The 21,366-nt window shown below is 39.7% G+C and overlaps 1 protein-coding gene across 1 annotated transcript; it reads right to left on the minus strand.

Annotated features, from left to right (window-relative positions):
- Positions 1-3,782: 3,782 nt before the first annotated feature.
- LOC116253838 (protein FLX-like 1) lies at positions 3,783-20,748 on the minus strand. Its single transcript, XM_031628791.2, has 4 exons — positions 20,091-20,748; positions 4,480-4,652; positions 4,279-4,358; positions 3,783-4,194 (listed from the first exon to the last, which is right to left on the minus strand). Exons 1-4 carry the CDS (start codon positions 20,666-20,668, stop codon positions 4,111-4,113), a joined length of 915 nt encoding a protein of 304 aa, XP_031484651.1. The 5' UTR covers positions 20,669-20,748; the 3' UTR covers positions 3,783-4,110.
- Between the last annotated feature and the right edge of the window lie 618 nt (positions 20,749-21,366).

Consider the following 21,366-nt stretch of genomic DNA (forward strand, 5'->3'; position numbering starts at 1 on the left):
GGTTGATGAAAAGTTTTGCTTTAGCACCCAAATTTTATCGTTATTCGCGGAAAGGCATCATATTTACGTTCTCTCATAAGAAGTCACGTTCTTCGAATTAAATTTACGCTTATATTGGGCGAGCTTTCTGATTTACCTCTTTGTCATTTTTGAAGGGCATTTTTTAACACAGGGGCATGTGTAGTTTGATAATAATTCAAATTTGGGTCGGATTAGTTAGATTGGATAAAATTATAGGATCCAATCAGCAACCACGTAGGTTTGTCTACCTAATCCGGTGGGTATGATTCAGGTCTGATGGATATCCGAATCTAATCACCCATAAAAAAATTCCGGTCCAGTTTTGCATTTTGTGTAACTGAATTTGAAGGTATCTTAACACAATTAATCAATACTCCTTTAGCTGAATTTGGTAATACCTTTTTTGAACCAAACCCAACTTCCTTCGCCTTATAATGTCAAGAAACAGGAACTTTTTCTTTTGATCTCGTCAAACATGGTAAATTTTTGCCGGACAATGATGCACTTACTTCATAGTCGATAATGAGATTTTGCAGCTCACAGGTGTAGCATAGCTGGTAAGCCTGAGTTCCATGTTATCGATGCGTAATTAATACTATTTCTATGGGTGCTACTCATGTATATTATGAACGGTAACATGCACGACATTCTAGTTGAAAAGTGTACTATATGACCACCTAAGTTTTAAAGCAGCTTTGAACTCCGAGAACAGGGAAAAGGAGGGAGAGCTTTAGTTTGAACTCCAAGAATAAGGGAAGGAGGGGGAGCTTTAATCTCTCAGTCAATCGGAGAGGAACCTCAACTGGGTATTATGTAAAAACCCCAATAAACATAAAAATCCATATTGCTTAGGCGAACTGCCACTCTCCTGGTAGTTGAAAAAAAGGTTGGCCCTAAAAGGAGAAGAGCACCTGCTTGCAATTGTTTTTTAAATGTCAAAAATGGTTTTGTCAACTGTTCCATCGAAGAAGAAAGAGAACATGGCAGGTTTGTCAGTCCCTTGCTGCGTGTTGGTTCTTTATCAAACCCAAACTCAAGATGTCTACTGTTTGTGTTGTCATTGTTTCAGAGTGGTTGCATTCTTCGATCGATTCGTTTTGATTAATGAAGTACTCTTCCTTCCTTGGGGATGTACAACAAGTCATGCCAACCAAGCTTGACCCATGCAAGCTCGAATTTGAGTTAAAACTTGAGTTATAAATGGGTCGAGTTTGAGTTACACGAGCTTAACTTGTTTAAACTCGACTTTGCCTCATGTCTTCCCTATTTATTAATCTTCATGGACATGTTAGTAACTACTGATGAATTTTAACAATTTTTGTGGTTTTCATTTTCATTTCAACAGAAAATATATATGAATCAAGTGAAACAAGCTTAAACAAATCGAGCACAGAGTTCAAACTTGGTTTACCAAATCAAGCTCGAGCTCACATCATAAAGCTCGACTTGAGCTGGAGCCATGCAATCTAGCTCGGCTCACTCATTGTACGTTCTTACTTGAACAATATTTTGCTCATGCTTATTTATACTTAATTCACTGTAAGCATGGCGGAAATAGAAGGTAGTTCATCGGTTGGCAAAAAGTTCGTCGGTTGGCAAATAGAAACAAACTCACCATCTTCATGGTGAATTTCATTTATGGATACATCCATCTGTTTGAACTATCGTGTACAGCCATGTTGACATTGTGGTAAACAATAACTAGCAAGTCATTGGCAACAAGTCCCTCTATGTTGACTTTGGGTGAGTAGCAGAAGTATTTTTTTTTTCTTATTGTTCAGAAGAAGGTCAAAGCTTTCATCCAGTATAAAGTCTACTTTGGTGCCTTGGACCGCTGCTTCCGCTGTGCTTCAATGTACGTGTTTGTGACCATCCTTTTGCAACATAAAGGATTGATGCTATGGGGATTTAAAATGAAAACTTGCTGTCTATCAGCCCTTGCCCCATCTATTGCGCCAATCCCTTGGAGGACAGTCCCTCAATATTGATTGTAATGTATGCAAGCTAGCGATTGGAAACATAATGTGTCACATTAGCTTAGGCTTGGAGTTGACGGTGGGATGAACAGTAAATACTAAAACAGTTTTCAGATTTGCTTGCTAATTCTAAATGTGACCTTTTTAAAAAAGAGCATTATGTTGAGACAAGAGGGTCTAAATGTGTTGAATATAGTATGACATTTTCTTGGGGTGGGGCGTCCAAGAAAAGCATCGAGACGAGGTAGATGATCTGTCATCTCCTTTTTCACATTCAGGATGGTCATTCATCGTGCCCTTAATAAAAGGACTAAAAAAGGCTTAGGGGGCACCAATGCATATATAAATGAGCAAGTACTCAAATATTCTCTCTCTCAAACTCTATAGTACTGTCGTAAAACACTCAAGCCCATACCTTGATGCCTCTAGGATTCTGACTCGCTTGGAAGCTTGGATGGACCGATCCATCCTTCAACTTGGGTTTTGTCAGCTTAAAAAAAAAAAATCTAGGGTTTGGGCAATGATTTGCCCTCTTTTGAATTCTAACTCCATTTCAACCGTCGGAGTGAAGTCAAATGTGACATGAAGCTATATGAGTAAAATCATTAGTGCAAAAGTCAAGAGGACGTCCTTCGGATCAACTTCAGTAAGAGGGGCAAGATGCCTTCATGTTTACACGATTCTCCATTTTTCTCAAGGGCAATTTCATCATTTGGGAAAAATTATTTGAACACCGTTACCATTTTCTCGTTGTAGGAAGGCTTTGATCTATCATGCTCATTGAGTTCAAAATTCGTTTTTCATGTTTTTTTCAATATATATATATATACATACATATAAACTTTTTGTATGAGAGCTAGTTTAGTCAAATGCACCTTTGAAAAATGATCAGTTTTGACCCAATTCAACTGACCGCACTGGACATGCGATATGAGAGAAGCACCAACACAGCACCACCAGCGAAGACAAGAATGCAGTAGCCATCTAAGAGTACCCATGTGACATATCTTGAGAGCAAGAGGCAGAATGAGGAACATCATCAACTGTAAGTTCAACACAGCTTGGCGAAGGAACAAAAGTAATCAAGGTATCATTTAGAAAGGGAGATTAGCTTCTGTCGTTCCCTTTGGCTATTGGTGCCAGATGACATAGGTACGGAACAAACATGAATCATTACTAAAAGGGCATGAAAAATCAACCAGAAGAAAAGGGACGTGACAATTCAATAACCAATGAAAAGGAAAAAACTTCATTTGATGGCACTCTAGTCATATTGACTCATTGACCAAGCTAGAGTTTAAACCAGGACAAATTGATGCAAATGCGATTTTGATTAATGGTGCAAGAGATAGAAGTCCAAGATAAAAATAGGGACATGAGAATTCAAAAATCAACACAGATGGAAGAAACTTCATTTGAAGGTATTGTACTTACCTTGACTAATCAACTCAGCTGGAGTTCAAAGAACCATAAACTGAAGCAAGTGTGACTTCGATCAATGGTGCAAACATTTAAGTGTGTTTTTAACAGGCATTTGGACGGCACATGTGCCTCGAGTGATGTAAAATCTAGACAACTGCAGCATTTTAGAGAAAACCACTGGCATTAGTTGTTTGATATATAAGCTAGAAAGCCACTAAACTAATGCAGGGCGCTTCTGTACATAAGATATGTCAATTTTTTATCTTTATATGTCAAACGTTCTAAAGAAGACATTAACACCCATTGAGCTGAGTCAATCACGTCAGATTACTGAATACAAGGTAGTTGTTGCATCAAGAACACTTTAGAAGTTAATATATATCTTTTAAAGAAGATATGCTATATTTGCCATTTTCACTGAAAAATGCCATTTGTCAGAACCAAGAAAATCCCTTCCTGAGCATTATGACAAAAAATTACCCTGGATACTTCGACATAGAACATCTACACTGGTGTTTGTATACAAAACAGAGGCCACAGAAAATCAGAACAAATTCTAGGATGATTTAAAGAACTCTGAAAAAGATTGCCAGCTTGATTTTCATCAATACAGAAGCATAAATAGTGAAGTATGCCATCTCCTTCTCGAGCTGAGTTGTTTTTGTTGTAAAAATCACTCCAAGCCTTCAATCTAACGGACGTGAGACAGTTGTGCATCATATGGCCCCCTTGAACTACCTCCAGTTCCATACTGAGGAATGCTCTCAACACCACCCTGAATGCAATATGCCATGTCAAGATACTTGAGGCCTGAAATTTGTGTTTTTCATAAAAAATAGAATTGGCATTGACTACATACTTGGTGCATGGCATAACCATCGGCATAAGTGTTTCCCCCATATCTAATATCAGGTCCATAGTTTCCACCGTAGCCAGGTCCTAGAAGCCAAAGCCTGCTGTCAGATGGTTCACATGCCCAGACACAGAACCTTCCCGATAAACAGGCATAATATTCTTTAAAAACAAAAAGGTCAAAGGGCCCATTTACATGCACCATTACCTGGATTTGCAGCAGCAGATGCAGCGGCAGCAGCCAATGCTCTTTTTTCAGCATTGGCGAGTTCAGCACGCAGTTTCTCAACTTCTCGAGCCATGGATATCATATTCTTCTCCATTGCTTGACTTTGCTCCATATTTTCAGCATGAATCTTTTTCTCATACTCCACTGCAGCTCTGCCCACAAATGCAAGTGAGTTTATGGCATCGACGTGAGCATTCGCTAAAAAATAGTTACAGGATAAAATCAATAAAAAATTGTGCAAAATTTTCAAATCCTGCTATCTCTTCGTTCCTGTCCATCTCAAAGCATATCCAAGATTTTCCTCCTCAGTGATGACTCTGTTAAGGTATTCACATTGGGTCATGTCTTGGAATCTTTTGTGCCCCTTTGTTCCAGGAAAATGTTATGGTGACAAAACACAAAATCCAACATGATATCAGAGAAAAGGCTGGAAGGCAAATTTGGGGCTGTGATTGCTTCCCTAATGAGGCCCAGCAGAGACCTGTCTGTTTTGTCAATCAAGATGAAATTTTTCTCTAATAAGTTCTTCTTTTTGCTTCCTAAATTTCTTTTTGTCAATTTTGATTTTGCTCCCCAAAATTCCTTTCCTTTTTCTGGCATCTTCTTTGTTTCTTTCTGAAACCTGCTGGTTTCTGCTCCTTTGAGTTGACAATCCTGATCAGAAACACTAATTTTGGGGCTGCAGGAAAATTCTCTTTTCTTCACCCAAAAACCTATGTCACATGGGTGCAGGGGGTGGGTAATGGTGCAGGTGTGGGTGTGGATGTGGATCCGTAAATTTTTCAAAAAAGCTTTAGGTGCGGGTGCAGCAAAAATGTGTGTATATATATATATATATATATATATATCATTTGTTATATAGTTATTTAATTGTTTAGTAGCCTTATTTGTCTATTACATATAAACTTTTTGTACTAGAGCTAGTTTAGTCCAATACACACTTAAAATGGCCAGTTTTGGCCTGGTTCAACTGACAGGACCAGACGTGCTGTGTCGAATAAGCACCACCACCAGCGGTGACACGGGTGCGAGAGCCATATAGGCACCCATGTGACCTAGCCAAAAACCCTACAATCTAAACCTACATATTCTTGTGTTCCACACGAGACAATCAAAATCTGAATTAGGTACCATTAGTTCCTGCTGAAAAACCATTGGACCTCACCCAAACAGATCATCATGTCTAGTCCAATCTCTTACCTTGAATTCAAATTTGTTTCCCCTTTGATTTTACCATACATTCATATACTTTTACCGTTGATTGAAAGATTTCGATTGTTTTTCGTTAAGTTTACCGTAAGTTTTCGTTTTTGTGTGAAAATATGGCATCATCTGATCCTACATAGTAGTGGTGCGAAAGGGTGAAGGAGAATGACCGGTTAAGAATCAAATGTAGCTTTTGTGATAACACATTTTTAGGAAGGATTATTAAAATAAAACACCATTTCGCAGGAACACGTTATGATGTAGCTCCATGAGTTGGAAAATCAAACAAACCTTTGCCTCCATTTGTGCGTCAGAAATGTTTAGATATGCTTAATGTTTTACATCAAAAGAAAGTACAAAAACAAATGGAAGAGACAGATGAAGGCTATGATGAGCCTTGGGAAGATGAAGAAGAAAAAGAAGAAGAAGAAGCTGATGAAAACGTTGAACATGATGAATATGACATCAGTTTAAGAACAGATGTGGAGAGCTCAAGAGGTAAAGGGAAAGGAATCATGTAAGAAGGAGGTCGATCTAGCCCATTTGAAAGGAAGAGAAGAGGTGCACCAGGTATTAGGTGTGGTCATCGGCCTAGTGGTAGAGTTCCTAGTAGTAGGTGTAATGTTGGTTCTATTAGGAACTTTTTCTCTTCTTATACTAGCCTAGGTTGTCAGTCCTAGATTCGTGCTGCTATGCCATCCAAAGATATGCTACATCAGGCACAGTTGAGGGTAGGGAAATGGTTTTATGATGCACGTATTCCCTTTAATGCAACTAATTCCTTTCAGTTCCAGGTCATGGCAAATGCAATTGTTTCTATAGGCCCTGGATTCAAAATGTCATCATATCATCAGTTGAGGGGCAAAATTCTTGAAGCTATGGTGAAAGAGGTAATGGAACATTGTGATCAGTGGAAATTAAGCTGGAAGGAAATAGGTTGCTCCATTATGTCAGATGGATGGACTGATACCCGGTCAAGATCACTTGTGAATTTTCTTGTTTATTGCCCTAAAGGTACAATGTTAAAATCTCTTGATTTGTCTAATGTTCATAGAACTGCTGAAATTTTGTTCAATGCTTTTGACAATGTCGTATAAGAGGTTGGACCTACAAACATTGTACAATTTATTGCAGATAATGCTGCAAATTATAGAGCTGCAAGGGATATGTTATTTCAAAAGTATAGAACATTTTCTTGGGTCCATGTGCCACTCGTTGTGTTAATCTAATGCTTCAAGATCTTAGTAAGATGTATGATATGAAATCAGTTGTTGACCAGTGCCAAGAGATTACAAAATTTATCTATAATCATGCATATGTATTGAGTTTGATGAAAAAATTTACAAAAAGAGTTGAATTAATATGACCTGCACAAACTAGATTTGCCACAATTGTATTGACTGTGCAGAGTATAGTGAAACAAAGAACTCCATTGAGGCAGATGTTCTCTAGTGAAGAATGGGCTGCATATCCACATGCTTATAAAAGTAAATCTTTTTTAGTTGTGGATATTATACTTAATAGCAAATTTTGGGAATCATGTGTGAACCTATTGACAGTTTGTGTTCCATTAAAGTCCTCAGGTTAGCTGACAACGAGGATAGGCTTTCCATAGGGTACTTATATGAGGCTATGGATAAACAAAAGAGGCTATTCGAGATAACTTGAAAGAGAAGAAAAAAATTATACATGCCCATATGAAAGATTATAGATAAAAAATGGACTGGATAACTTCATCAACCTCTTCATGCAGCAACTTACTATCTAAATCCTGCAATTAGATTTTGTACTACATTTAAAAAGGACAGAGAAGTCACGCATGGTTTGTTAAATTGTGTTGAAGTGTTAGTCATAGATTCTAGAGCACAAGATGTTGTCCACAATGAGTTGGATCTATATGATAATTGTATAGGAGACATGGGAATAAGCTCCACCGTTCAAGCCAAGACAACCATGCGTCCAGGTAAATACATAGAAATTTTTAATTTACTTTGCATTTGTTACCTTTGATTCTTTTTTATTGTTTTAACTTTTACCATGTTTTATTTCTGTTTAGACTTGTGGTGGAATAGGTTTGGGCATTATTGTCCAAACCTAAGACTTTTTGCAATTAAAGTCATCAGCCAAACATGCAGTACTAGTGGATGCAAAAGGAATTGGAGTGTTTCCAATATATCTACAACAAGAAAAGGAATAGCTCGAACATAAAAGGTTGAATGACCTTGTCTTTCTTCGATATAATATGAGGTTGAAACAAAGGTAATACAACTTAACATTTACATTTATTTTATAATATATTTATATATAATTATCTATTAATAAGTTTTCTCTTATTTAACATAGATAATTACAAAAAACATCACCAAGAAAGCACAAATTTCAATTTGATCCTATCAGCTTAAAAAACTTTGAAGATCCAGAACCATGGATTGAGAAAGAACCAACTACAATATTTGATGATGATGATCTTCAATGCTTCAACCTGGAAACTGAAGCAACAGAAATTGCTGATGAAGGAAAGCCTATTGGATATGTTGGTGATGATCTTCAAATTCATGAAAATGAAGATGAAGAAGAAGATGGAGATGGAGATGAGGATGAGAATGACGATTATGAATGAGAGTCGAGAGTGCTTTCATTTTATATGTATTGACATTGAATATTTTCACAATTTCATGATCATCTTGTGATGTAATACATAACATTTAAAACTTGTTTTTGATGTGTTATCTCATAGGCTTATGGACCTTATGACTTATGAATCTATAGTTATCAAATTATAATATATGTTATGTTATGTTATGTTTCTTGTTGTGCTTTCTAGATTGATATTATTATAAATTTTGATGTTTATGAATGATGAATAAGCCTATCATTTTGTAAAACATGTTTTTTATGAATAACATATTATTCTTGATTTTTACTATTTTTTATTATTTTTTCAGAATTTTTTCTATTTTTTCTGATTAATTTTTTTTTAAATACAATACGTTACGATATTTTACGATACAACGTATCTTAAAGCCAGAACGATACGGCTCACGATACACTTTGACAACATTGCTTTAATGAGTAAATATATTCAAAACAGAATCAGCCCTTGGGGCATTCAATCAGTCCGTGTTTTTCACATCATATTGATTCTGGAAATCTGCATCCTACTCAATGGATTTAAATTCAGTTTTGATATGTTCATTGCTGATTTCTCATAAGGACTGAACTGAACCAGTTTTCTGCTTTTGTCTCTATTGATTTCTGTGTCATTTCATGTGATCACATATTTTATTCCTCTTCAGACTTCATCCAACTTCAGTGAGTTTTCTCTTTGGAAAAATCAGCAAATCTAATGTTGATACCAAAAATAGGTAAATTGTTCTTTGTATGTCCAGCTTTTGAGACATGTGGATGAATCAATACCAGCCATGCCACAATTTCTCATGTGGAAGAGAAGGTTAATAAAAGGGTAGCTTCAACCAGAATTGTTCAGAACTCTGGGTTTATTACTTGGATGAAAGAAGACAGGCATTGGTTGCATATATTACCTCCACTTTTTCTCACGAGGTATTGGTGTCCATTTCAGGTGATTGTCCGACAATGGACTTACACAATAATCTTGTAAGGTCTCACTCCAATTTCAGGGACATGAGTACTGTATCTTAAGCATGAATTTCAACTCCTAAGGAAAAAGTCCATACCAATGATAGAGTACTTAAATAGAAAGAAGAGTACTACAGATCAAGTACCAGTCATTGGCTATGAGGTTGCAGTCTTGCAGACAGAGAAAGAAGCAGCAAAGACTAAGTGGTTTAGGGCCAAAGTATCATGTTCTTATGATCGCTTTGTATCATGTTCTTATGATCGCTTTGTTATGTAGATCACTTCACACAGACTGAAGAACAAGGAAACATATTTCCATGCTTGAATGCTGAACATCTTTTTCCAATGTTACAAGAGATTGTCAATCAACTTGGCCTTAGGTGCAATTGGTCACCGTTTGGACAATGCCTTGGGTCCACTGCAAATTAAGGATAAAGTCTAGCCAACCAAAGAGTAAGAAAAATTTCAGGTCAGATGTATGTTATAAGAGCAAAAGAATCATATCCACCACAAAAAATGAACAATATGTGCGATCTGTTGGAAGAAGAATAAAAGAGTTTGACATCCAATTCACCATGGATTAATCATGACAATTTCTCTATTTCTACGGATTTTCAATTGTTTTTTGTTGCAGACGGAGAAACATCATGCACCCATTTCATTCATCAAGCCATAAATTTAACCAAGTGAATTGAAACGATAGCAGCAGAGATAGAAGCCCTACATGAGTATCAAACAACGGGAAATTGTATCTAGGCTTCTTGATAGGTGTATAAAATAAAATCCAAACCTGATGGGAGCATAAAACAATACAAAGCAAGACATGTCACAAAGATATTTGTGCAAGCATATGGGCAAGATTATATGAAGAAGCATTCAATCATGTGATCAAGATGGAGAAAATTAGTGTTTTAGTTTCTTTGGCATTTGACCATGGATGTGTGATAAGCTAATTGGACGTCAAAAATACATTCTTCCATGGATATTTGAAGGAAGAAATATACATAAAGCAGACATTGGATATACAAAAAACTTACATGTGTAAACTAAGAAAGCCATCTATAGATGAGGCAAACTTCTCAATCTTGGTTTGGTAGCATCTCAAGAAATCGAAAGATATGGATTTCATTGATGCCTACTGGATCCCTCTGTTTATTTTACGAGAAGACACGATTATATGTGGAGTGTGGACAACATAATTGTTAGAGGTAACTAAAGCCCATACATTCAAAGGGTGAAAGGTCTTTTAAAGCAATATTTAAGATGAAAGACCTTGGGGACCTGCCAGACTTCCTTAGAATTGAAGTTGATAAAAAAGATGGCACACTAACGTTAACCCAACTCAAATACATACTTGATTTATTGAGAGGAACAAAGGATTCTAAACCTTTGGCTACTCCAAGTGTGTTCGATTATAAACTCAGCACTCCAAATAGAGAGCTGTATGATAACTGTACAAGATATTGCCGCATAGTAGATATCTTCAATACCTTGCCTTCACCAGGCCATATATTGTTTATAAAATAAATGAGGTAAATCACTTCATGGATGAACTGAGATCTGGTCATATGGATGTAAAATAGGTTTGAAATATTTAAAATGAACAGTTGGAGATAGACTCCTTTATTAGAAGAATCAAACAGGTAAAGGAATTCATAAAGTGGTCACGTATACAAAATGCAGATTGGGCAGGTTATCCTAATGAAAAAAAAAAAGTTAATGTTCGGCCATTTATATTATATAGGGAAAATTTAATGTCTTAAAGTAGTAAAGGCAGAGGGTCATCCCTTGACCTGGTCATCCCTAGGTCAAGCATTGAAGCTAGATATACGGCCAGAACTGCAATCATTTCCCTGGTGACATGGGTCAGACATTTGTTGACAAATTAAGAAGAATGTTAGTCAAGATCTTTCTTGTTGTGTGACACCACACTGCTACAAATAGTTAATCTCATATGTCACAGCAGCATGAAGCACATTAAGATAGATCAGCACTTTTTGATACAAAAGTTAGAGATATTGAGTAACTGAGTCTCAATTTGTTCATCCTGAACACCAAGTAGCTAACATATTGTTAAGGGTTGGACCCTGTGGGTTATGGATCTAAGTAAATAAGGAGTCACAGGGTTAGGTAGGTGGGTCATATGGATATTAGGATATAATAACCCACCCCAATCTAAAGAAGTATAGAAGTTTCTTAGGGAGTTAACCCTAATTACGAATGAAATTAGAGATTTCAATGGAGGCTGGGCTTTCACCAGAGCAGAGTGCGTGAGTTGATCTCCCCTATTAGTAACAGACTCACAGGCTAACATAGGTATCAGAGCTATGGCCAACCCCAACAAGGTGACGTCGAAGGATGCCAGAGCAGCGGTGTAGGCGCACAGGAAGCGTATGGAGGAATCGATGGCATTGACGAATCAGAGACTTCACACAGTCGAAAACAGAGACTGTCGGCATTTATGGCCGATCAACATGCCTTGGCGACGATGATCAAGGATATGCTTTAGCCGAGTCGTGGATCAGGGTCGCCCAGTACCAACTGAACAGAGACGGCTAACAGTGAGTTTCGTCGTTCTCGAACCCCTCCTTTTTTCCTTCCTCCTCCTCCTCCTCCCCCTTCGTCAGGCGAGGTGCTCGATTCTGAGTTCATCGGTGAAAACAGAGGAACCGGCGCAGGGCCTTGGAAGCAGCTTAGAATGGACTTCCCACGATTCTCAGGGGAGGACCCTCTGAGCTGGATCTTCAAGGCAGAACAGTTCATTGAGTGCCATGGAATCACTGGCGAGTAGAGGGTGGGCCACGCCGCCATCCACTTTGATGGATCTGCTATCAAGTGGTACAGGTGGCTGGCGATGCACCATGGCAAATCGGGATGGGATGGGCTAGTCGATGCTATGAAATCACGTTTTGGACCTTCGATGTTTCTTGACTACAATGTCGAACTGTCCACAATCAAACAAAAGGGATCTATCGTCTAGTACCAAACGCTTTGAGGAGCTTAGTAACATGGTCAGAGGATGCCTACTGAAGCACTTGTGGGAGCATTCCTAGGTGGCCTAAAGGAGGAAATCAGGAATGAGGTGCAGGCTGCAAAACCCCGCACACTTCCAGACTGTTTTGAGATAACACAAATGGTGGAAGAGAAACACATGTGTCTCGGCAAAAACAATAGGCTGTGGGGTATCAACAGAGGCAGCAAGAGCCCTGGATCACGTGCAGAGAATGCCCCTCCATAGGCGAATGAAGCAAAACAGGATCCAACATCTCGACAGGTGATTAGGCGTCTCACACCAGAGCATATTAAGGACAAACGTCGCAGAGGGATCTGTTTCCACTGCGACCAACCATGGTCACCAGGGCACGTCTGTAGGAAACTACACATGTACTTGGTGGACGAAGAAGACGAGCCACCTGGTAGGGAAGAAGCCACTGCACCAAAGAGACGTTGGGTGAGTCTTCAGCCAGCTTACCACCGGAAATTTCCCTCCACGCTCTAGCGTGGGACGAAGTGCCTCAGTAAATGCAAGTTGAAGGATCATTGAGAGGCACAGAGTCAGTGTGCTGGTGGACACGGGCTCCAGCCACAATTTCATTGCAGAAAAGACAGATAAGGCCTTGGGTTGCACAAATGTGGATTGGTGGGAGACGGGAACACTCTGAAATGCAAGGGCGGGTGTTCACTTGAATCGCTGGAAATTCAGGGCCACAAATTCCCAGTCGAACTGTTCACCTTGGCCATGGCGGGAGCCGATTTGGTACTAGGAATCCAATGACTGCGCAGTCTGGGCGAAGTGGTGTGGGATTTCGTAAGCATGTGGATGCATTTTGGTCAAAATGGGGGGGGAGCAGACAGACTCTAACCGATGATGCTAAGAAGTCGAATGAGGAACAACCGGTTGCCAAACTATTAAAAGGTAAGGCTGCATCACTAATGTTGTTGGTGGCGTCTGATCAAGAACTAGCTGATGCAGCAAAGGGTCGACGATGGCAAGGAAGGGTCGACGATGGCAAGGTTGTGTCAACCCCAAGCGCTTAGAGGAGCTGCTGAAGGAATTTAGCGATGTATTTGAAGCACTGAGAGGACTACCACAAGCAAGAGCAAGTGATTACAACATTGAGTTACAGCCACGGGCAAGGGCCGTGAGACTACGCCCCTACAGGTACAACCATTATCAAAAGGAGAACTTGGAGAAAATGGTGCGAGAGATGCTTAAAGATGGCATTATCCGCCTAGTCACAGCCCCTTGGCCCACTTCGCTTCCCCAGCACTACTAGTCAAGAAAAAAGATGATAGTTGGAGGTTTTGTGTGGATTATCGAGCCTTCAATGCTATCACGGTAAAAAGTTGGTACCCCATTTCTAACCCCATTTCTATAATTGAAGACCATTTGGATGAATTACATGGGGTTGTCTATTTTTCGAAGCTGGATCTTCAAGCAGGCTATCACCAAATAAGTGTGAATCCCGTGGACGTCCCCAAGACAACATTTAGAACTCACGATGGGCTGTACGAGTTGAAGGCCAGGCCCTTCGAGTGAACTAATGCCCCAGCCACCTTCCAATCATTGAAGAATGACGTGTTCAGACCATTCCTACGCCAATTTGTGTTGGTATTTTTTGACGATATCCTAGTTTATAGTGCAGCCGAGAGGAGCATTTGAGACACTTACGACTGGTTTTGTACACGCTGCAGTAGCACCATGCAAAAAGGCTTAAGTGCGCCCTCAGAACAGGGCAGCTTGCATATTTGGGGCATGTAATCAGTCAAGGAAAGGTAGATATGGATGGGGATAAGGTGGAGGCCATACGAAGATGGAAACTCCCAAAATCTGTCAAGGAGCTGCGCTCGTTTTTGGGCCTTGCTGGTTACTACCGTAAATTCGTACAGGGCTATGGCTGGATCGCTGCACCACTGGTGGAACTGACAAAGAGGGACAGGTTCAAATGGGAAGGCCAGGAGGAAGAAGCATTTGAAAGGCTGAAACAGGCCATCACGACTGCACCTGTCCTAAGGATGCCCGACTTCAATCTTCCTTCTGTGGTGGAAACTGAAGCATCAGGCCAAGGAGTTGGAGCCATCCTCAGCCAAGAACATCTGCCCATCGCCTTTTTCAGTGAAATGTTGGGGTCTTCATTTAAGGCAAGGACTGCCTATGAACAAGAATTGATGGCCATCGTACTTGCAATCATGAAATGGAAACAATATTTAATGGGCTGCCGATTCATGGTGGTAACCGACCACCACAGCCTCAGATACTGCTTGTAGCAACAGTCCTTGCCCCCAATCTTACAACGCTGGATTGTTAAACTCATGGGGTTTGACTTCGAGATATAGTTTCGAAAAGGGAATGAGAACTCAATGGCGGACAGGCTGTCACACGCTAGCGATCAGTTGGGTGAGTTCTAATGACCCAAATGACCTTCTCTCAGGTGCAAGTAGAGCTGTGGGACATGATTAAGCAGGTGCATCAGGGAGCAGCCTCCATACAACACATTAAGAGGCGCATAAGCAGCAGCCCGACCAAATGCTATGGGTATGTGTGGCGAGAACCATACATGTACTACCACATAAGGGTGTTTATACCTCTCGAATTGGAGTTGAAGGAGACACTTCCGGAGTAACTCCAAGGCAGCACATCATGAGGGAGTGGAAAGGACATATAGGAGGATGCGATCCTTTTCCTATTGGCCTAGGATGAAGAGGTTGATCACAGACTATGTTAGGAGGTGCCAAGTTTGTCAACAAAACAAGCAAGAAACTAGGAAACCCGCAAGGTTAGTACAGCCACTTCCTATTCCGAACCGCATCTGGGAGGATATTTCCATGGACTTCGTGGAAGTGCTGCCCAAATCTAGCGGAAAGTCAGCCATTTTGGTGGTGGTAGATCATCTATCGAAACATGCTCATTTCATAGCATTATCCCACCCTTTTTCTACGAAGACAACGGCTAGAGCTTTCCATGACTACATGGGAAAACTCCATGGCATGCCTCAGACGATAGTCAACAATCAAGACTCCCTCTTTCTAAGCTCATTTTGGAAGGAATACTTCCGACTTCAAGGCTCCAAGCTGCAGATGTCGACATCCTATCATCCCCAATCGGATAGGCAGATGGAGATAGTGAACAAAAGCCTTGAAACTTACCTCAGATGCTTCACAAGACAGCATCCAAGACTGTGGGCAGAGTACCTGAGCTGGGCTGAATATGCTTATAATATGGGTTGGCACTCTTCCATAAGGATCACGCCCTTCGAAGCTGTCAATGGACAGTCCCCACTTGACCCAAGGAGATACCAACCAGGAACAACAAGGGAGGAAGATGTGGATGTCCAATTGAGATGCAAGGATGCAGTCCTCCAAGACCTCAAACAGCACCTAGCTGCCGCCCGAAACCGCATGGTGATACAGTATTAACAGGAGACACCAAGACTTGCAGCTGAAGGAAGGCGACTGGGTCTTCCTTCGACGCCCTACCCATGGCATGGGCTCAGCATTCAAGAAGGAGAGTGGCAAGCTGGCACCAAGGTTTGTTGGCCCATACCAAGTTAAAAGAAGGATAGGCTCTGTAGCCTATGAACTTGGGTTGCTTGAAGGGAGCTTAATCCACCCAGTGTTTCACGTTTCAAAATTGAAACCTTATTTCAATCCACCCACGAGTATGGAAGCTAGAGCTGCTCCTGCACTAACTGAACCAGCAGCCCTATACCCCTACCACAGGCTGGGAATTCGAAGGGTGAGACAAGGGAAACAGCTACAAACTGAATGGCTCATCAAATGGAACACTTATGATGATCTGCCAGCAACCTAAGAGTTAGCAGTCGACGTTCAATCTCGTTCTCCAGAGTTTACACCTTGAGGACAAGGTATTTTGCAAGGGAGGAGTATTGTTAAGGGTTGGACCTTATAGGTTATGGGTACGACTAAATAAGGAGTCACAGTGTTAGGTAGATGGATCGAGTGGATATTAGGAGATAATAACCCACCCCAATCTAAAGAAGTATATAAGTATCTTAGGGAGTTAACGCTAATTACGAATGAAATTAGAGATTTCAATGGAGACTGGGCTTTCACCAGAGCAAAGTGCGTGAGTTGATCTCCCTTGTTAGTCACAGGCTAACCACCTATTTACTAAAGGATTGACAAAGAAAAGATTCTAGTAAGAGAAGAAGGTGTCCATGGTTCAAGATCATGTACGACTCGAGATAGGGTGTTAAAGTATTCACATTGGTTCCTCCCTTGGATTTGGGTCAGATCCAAGACTTGTTGTATTCAATTTTGTATACTTGGATGTTCCTTTAGTATTACGACCTTACTTGAACAGGATGTTCCTTAAACCTTTAATATTGGACTACAATGCAATATGCTAAATGTTAGGTGGGCTGTCAGTCAAATCACGCTCACTAAAAGTGCCTAACTTGTGATATTTTGCTGCTCCTCTTTTTATTCTTCTTGCAGGAAAACATAGTGATGATGAAAATACGAAACCAAACAGACCGTGCAGCCATGTTCTAGTCTATGTGAAAACCAAAATTTCCTCAAGGACAAATAGAAGCCAACATATAGGTAGAAGGGTAGCTTATTACAAGCTGAGTACATAAATAGGGAATGAACCTTCATTAATTGAAAGGGTTGTCCATAGAACAAGTTTCAGAAGAAGGTACATTCCAATTAGTTAGAAGCTTTAGACTAGTGTCAGTCTCGCATACTTGGCCCCATAAGTGTGTGACAAACAAAAAATAATTGAAACCCACATAACATATACTAGTGTTTCGATGCCTTTAACAGGTTCCTAAATGGGTGATTGAAAAAAAAAAAACATTAAGCAAAATAAGTGCAAAACAAAGGTTTTTTTCAGCTGCAAAACAGGATAATAGTATAAGAAATAAAGAAAGAAATAAAATAGGAAATGAGTTGACAAACTTCCAAACAAATTACCCCTTTAGAAAAAGGGAGGAACATATCTGACATTATCATCGACTTACCTATGATGCTTTCACTTAGTATGCCTTAATCTGTGCATTTTCATTGGATAAAAAAATCTTGGAAACTATTGACAATATGAGAATTTTGGGCATTAAGAATGGAAAAAAATTTGGGGCTTATCCGATAAACCAGGTCTGTTACCTGGTTAATGTGAACTCAGTTAGAAGAATTTTGGTTTCTCGGAAACTAGGTTTCTAACCACTTCTAAAACCAGGTTTTTCAGGGAAACATACAAATTGGCCCTTTAGCTTTCCAAGAAGTGAAAACTTTAATTTACCTCAAACTGCATAGATATCCAGTGCGCACATTAATTTAAATGTTAAACTCTTAAACTCAGGTTTTTCAGGGAAAAATACAAAGTTGGCCCTTTAGCTTTCCAAGAAGTGAAAACTTTAATTTACCTCAAACTGCATAGATATCCAGTGTGCACTTTAATTTAAATGTTAAACTCTTAAACTAAGACCCACTCATCATGGAACCTAACCAATATTATGTTCTAAGCAAAGCTGCAGCAGAAAGGGACTCTCTTTCTTCCCAGACAAAACATGCCTTCAAAGTTTTGTAGTATTCACATCATAAATTTCCTCAAACCTTGAGAGGTTAAAAGAAAAATATTCTGAATGCTTTGAAAATGCTATCGTTCAAAGTTCTACAAATAATTTTTAGAAAAACATGCCTTGGCCAATTAGTATCATCATGCATTTACATGACAATGCATCATAATGTGCAGCAACAAATCACATGTTCACTCAAAGAAATATAAGGATTGAATCAAGAATTCAAATCCACATGGTCAAGATATTGTTCCTAAGTTTAAAGATCAAGACATACTACATAATCTAATAATCCCTAATTTTGAATATTAAGACAGACCATGCAACTTGGTAGTCCATGACTATAAAAGATAAACATATCACATTAGCAGGATCGGCAATATAACCAACATAGCAAGAGGAAAATAGTGGAGCAGGAGAACCCTGTGAAATACGAGAACTTAGCAAAGAAAAAAAAAATAGTGAAGTCAACAAGTCTTAAACCTGTAAAGTCTTCCTTGTTAAGGATTTCAATTTCAGGAACATGTACTTGAAGACTTGAAGGTTATTCTTAACTTTTGTATGAAGGACTATAAGTTGATTTGTGGATGTGTTTTGTTTAAGTGAAATCTGAATCTCTTTTTACTAATTTTTTGTTTGTGTTTATGTTTATCATTTGTTACTTTTTTTAATTGCCTTTGTAGGGAAATTTTCCCTATTTTTCTAATTCTACTCTAAACTTTTTTTATGATTTTTTATATTAAAATAATTGTGACATCAAACTATTGCCCAACCGATACGTCACATTATGCACTTTACAGCATTTCCTAAGACTTTCTTGAGAAAAACAAACTTCTCGATAAGTAACGGAGAAAAAATTTGTCGAGAGGACCCAAGAAAAATATTTGTGACAATGCTAGAGCACACCAAAAGCATGTTTTCAATAGCTATGACTAAGTACAATGTGTTCCATGGAACACAGTTTTCTGCAATGAGGTGGAACCCATACACCCCCATGAACAAAAGAGAAGGAATGCATGAAACATGGTAAATTAAATCTACTGAATTTTGCATTCCATTAAAATGGTTGGAAACTTGGAACATCATCACTTGCGTTAACATGTAATGTGTTCATTTTTCACCACACAAACACAAGCTTGTTTCAGCCCATGGCATGATCCCTCATTCCTGGAGCACCCACAAATCAGAGAGCAACCATTCTTGGGCATTCCAAGAATCGGAATCAAAGATCACTAAAGCCCCCTTTAACCAAGTCAAGGGATCAAAAAAAGAAAAAGAAAAAGAAGCCTCTCTTGATTAGATCCAGCCAGAATCAGACCATTAGACTCTATATGATCTGAATCACGCTAACTGTGTACTTCCAAGTATATCTAGACATGTTTAACCATGTTCATATAATGCACAAAATCGTGTACCTATGTTTCATAGTTCTGAATTATGTAACTTCACACTTGAAAGGGATTTAATTATGAAGCATCTCCATGTAGTACATGAAGGCAGCTAAAAACTGTCCACAACTATTCCAAATGGATCTATTTTCCAAAATAATCTCAGTTTGTCATAGTTGAAATGGAATATGCCTTAAGACCCCATAACTTAAGCAGCTGTCCAAGGCGCAGAAAAGGTAAAGCACACCATATGGATGATTTTGAACTAAAGAAATGTGAAGGGCTTCGAAAGTTTATTGGAGGAACTGAAGGACAGTCATGCAAACTTTCTGCACTGGCCCTCAGCAACATGCCAAACTTATTATGGATTTGCTACAGTTCACCGGTTCACTTAGTTATATTTCTTTTGATAGAGAGAATTTTTATGACTTGTACTATCCAATTCTACATTCAACAGAACTTTCATTTATTCTCAGCAAAAAGTCCCATGTTAAATTAACACAGTAAACTCTGTTTACATGCCGAACCAAAAAACGTTACTGGATAGCCTTGGATGGTCGTCTGATAAGCATTTGAATAACAGGATCTTGATAGCATGACATACTCCCAAAGATCAAGGATAGACCAACCAACTGTATTTTCAAGATAAGGACTTGAAATGCACGATAAGAACTGTGCGATAAAGAAAAGAAAGAACATGCTGCTCTTAATCGAATGAAATTTTCCCTATTACCCAAAATTTTCAGAGGAACAATCTATAGCATATATCATCAATTTATAAGCCCATATGATGATGATGATGATGAAATAGGGAAGAAGGGAAAGAGACAAATTAAGATTTTTTAGGAAACAAGGTTACCTGCCACGCTGCAACTCCTGGTGCATGGTCTCAACCTCCGCCCTGAGCGCCGAAACCTGCTGCACGTCTGCCCGCGCCCTTGCAAGGTCCTGGGTGAGGCGATCGGCCTGGGCGTCGAGCTCCTGCCGGGAGGAACGGAGCTTCTGGACATCGGCGCGCACCTGCTGCATCTCCGCGCGAAGATTATCAAGGGCGCGAAGCTCTGCCTCCATGCCGATCGTCTTCTCGAAAAGCTCCTGGGATCGGGCTTCACCTTCGACACGGGATGCGGCCGCGAGGTGGGAGGCGCGGCGGAGCTCCTGCTGGGCGGCGGAGAGCTCCTGCTTGAGGGCAACGTGCGTGGCAGCAAGCCGCTGGTTGTCGAGGAGGAGGGCCTGGATCTCTCGGTGCTGAGCAGCCAGGCGTTCCTCCGCAAGGGCCGCAGCAGCCGCAACGGGGCGGAGAGACCTGCCTGGCGCTGGAGGTATCTCCTCCACCAGAATGGGCAGCGGCACTCCAGGCCTCGTCGCCGCCACCACCACCGGAAACTCGCGGCCCGTCAGGCCCACCATCGGCGGAACTCTGCTTCGTCCCGCCATGACAGCAGCAACAAGCACAGACGTACAGAGAGGGAGAGAAAAAAAAACAGAGGGAGCGAGAGAGACCGGTTTTCAATGTATTTTATCATCACTTACTCCATAAAGTTTGTTAATTTCACGCCTTTCCTTATGCGTTGTGTTGCAAATTTCTTACGTTGTGCTTCATTTTCCATATGTGTAATGTGTGGTGTTGCAAATATATTATGTTGTCCTTCATTTTCCCGGGTGCTAAAATTCTTATAATAGGGTAGAAACTTTCGTCCAACCCTTTTTTTCCTAGAAGTCATTTGATAACTATTTCTTTGGACAAAATGGATCTACCACACACTCTTGTCTTGCCTGTCCTATCATTAGTATTCTTTGTTTATTGTTTGATGGTTTTAGAAATAAAATAAAATATTCCTTTTGTTTGGCATTTGTTTTCCTTGTTACATTTATTCTATCTTATGTTTGGTTTATGTTATGTTCATTTTGTATGTCTTGTCCAATATCGGCATCATCTACAATTTGTTTTATCCGCTGTTTGATAACGAAAACACTATGTTTATTGATTTTGCTTAACTTGACAATTGTTTTTAGAGTGTAGATACATCATACAAATTTCCAACCCACTTCATAATTTCTATGTTTAATAGAACAAGAGTATGTTATATCAGTGCTATTATAAAATTCATAACAAAGTCTATTAAATTAAAATA

The sequence above is a fragment of the Nymphaea colorata genome, chromosome 5, assembly GCF_008831285.2.
Source record: "Nymphaea colorata isolate Beijing-Zhang1983 chromosome 5, ASM883128v2, whole genome shotgun sequence".
In the NCBI taxonomy this organism is placed as follows: domain Eukaryota; kingdom Viridiplantae; phylum Streptophyta; class Magnoliopsida; order Nymphaeales; family Nymphaeaceae; genus Nymphaea; species Nymphaea colorata.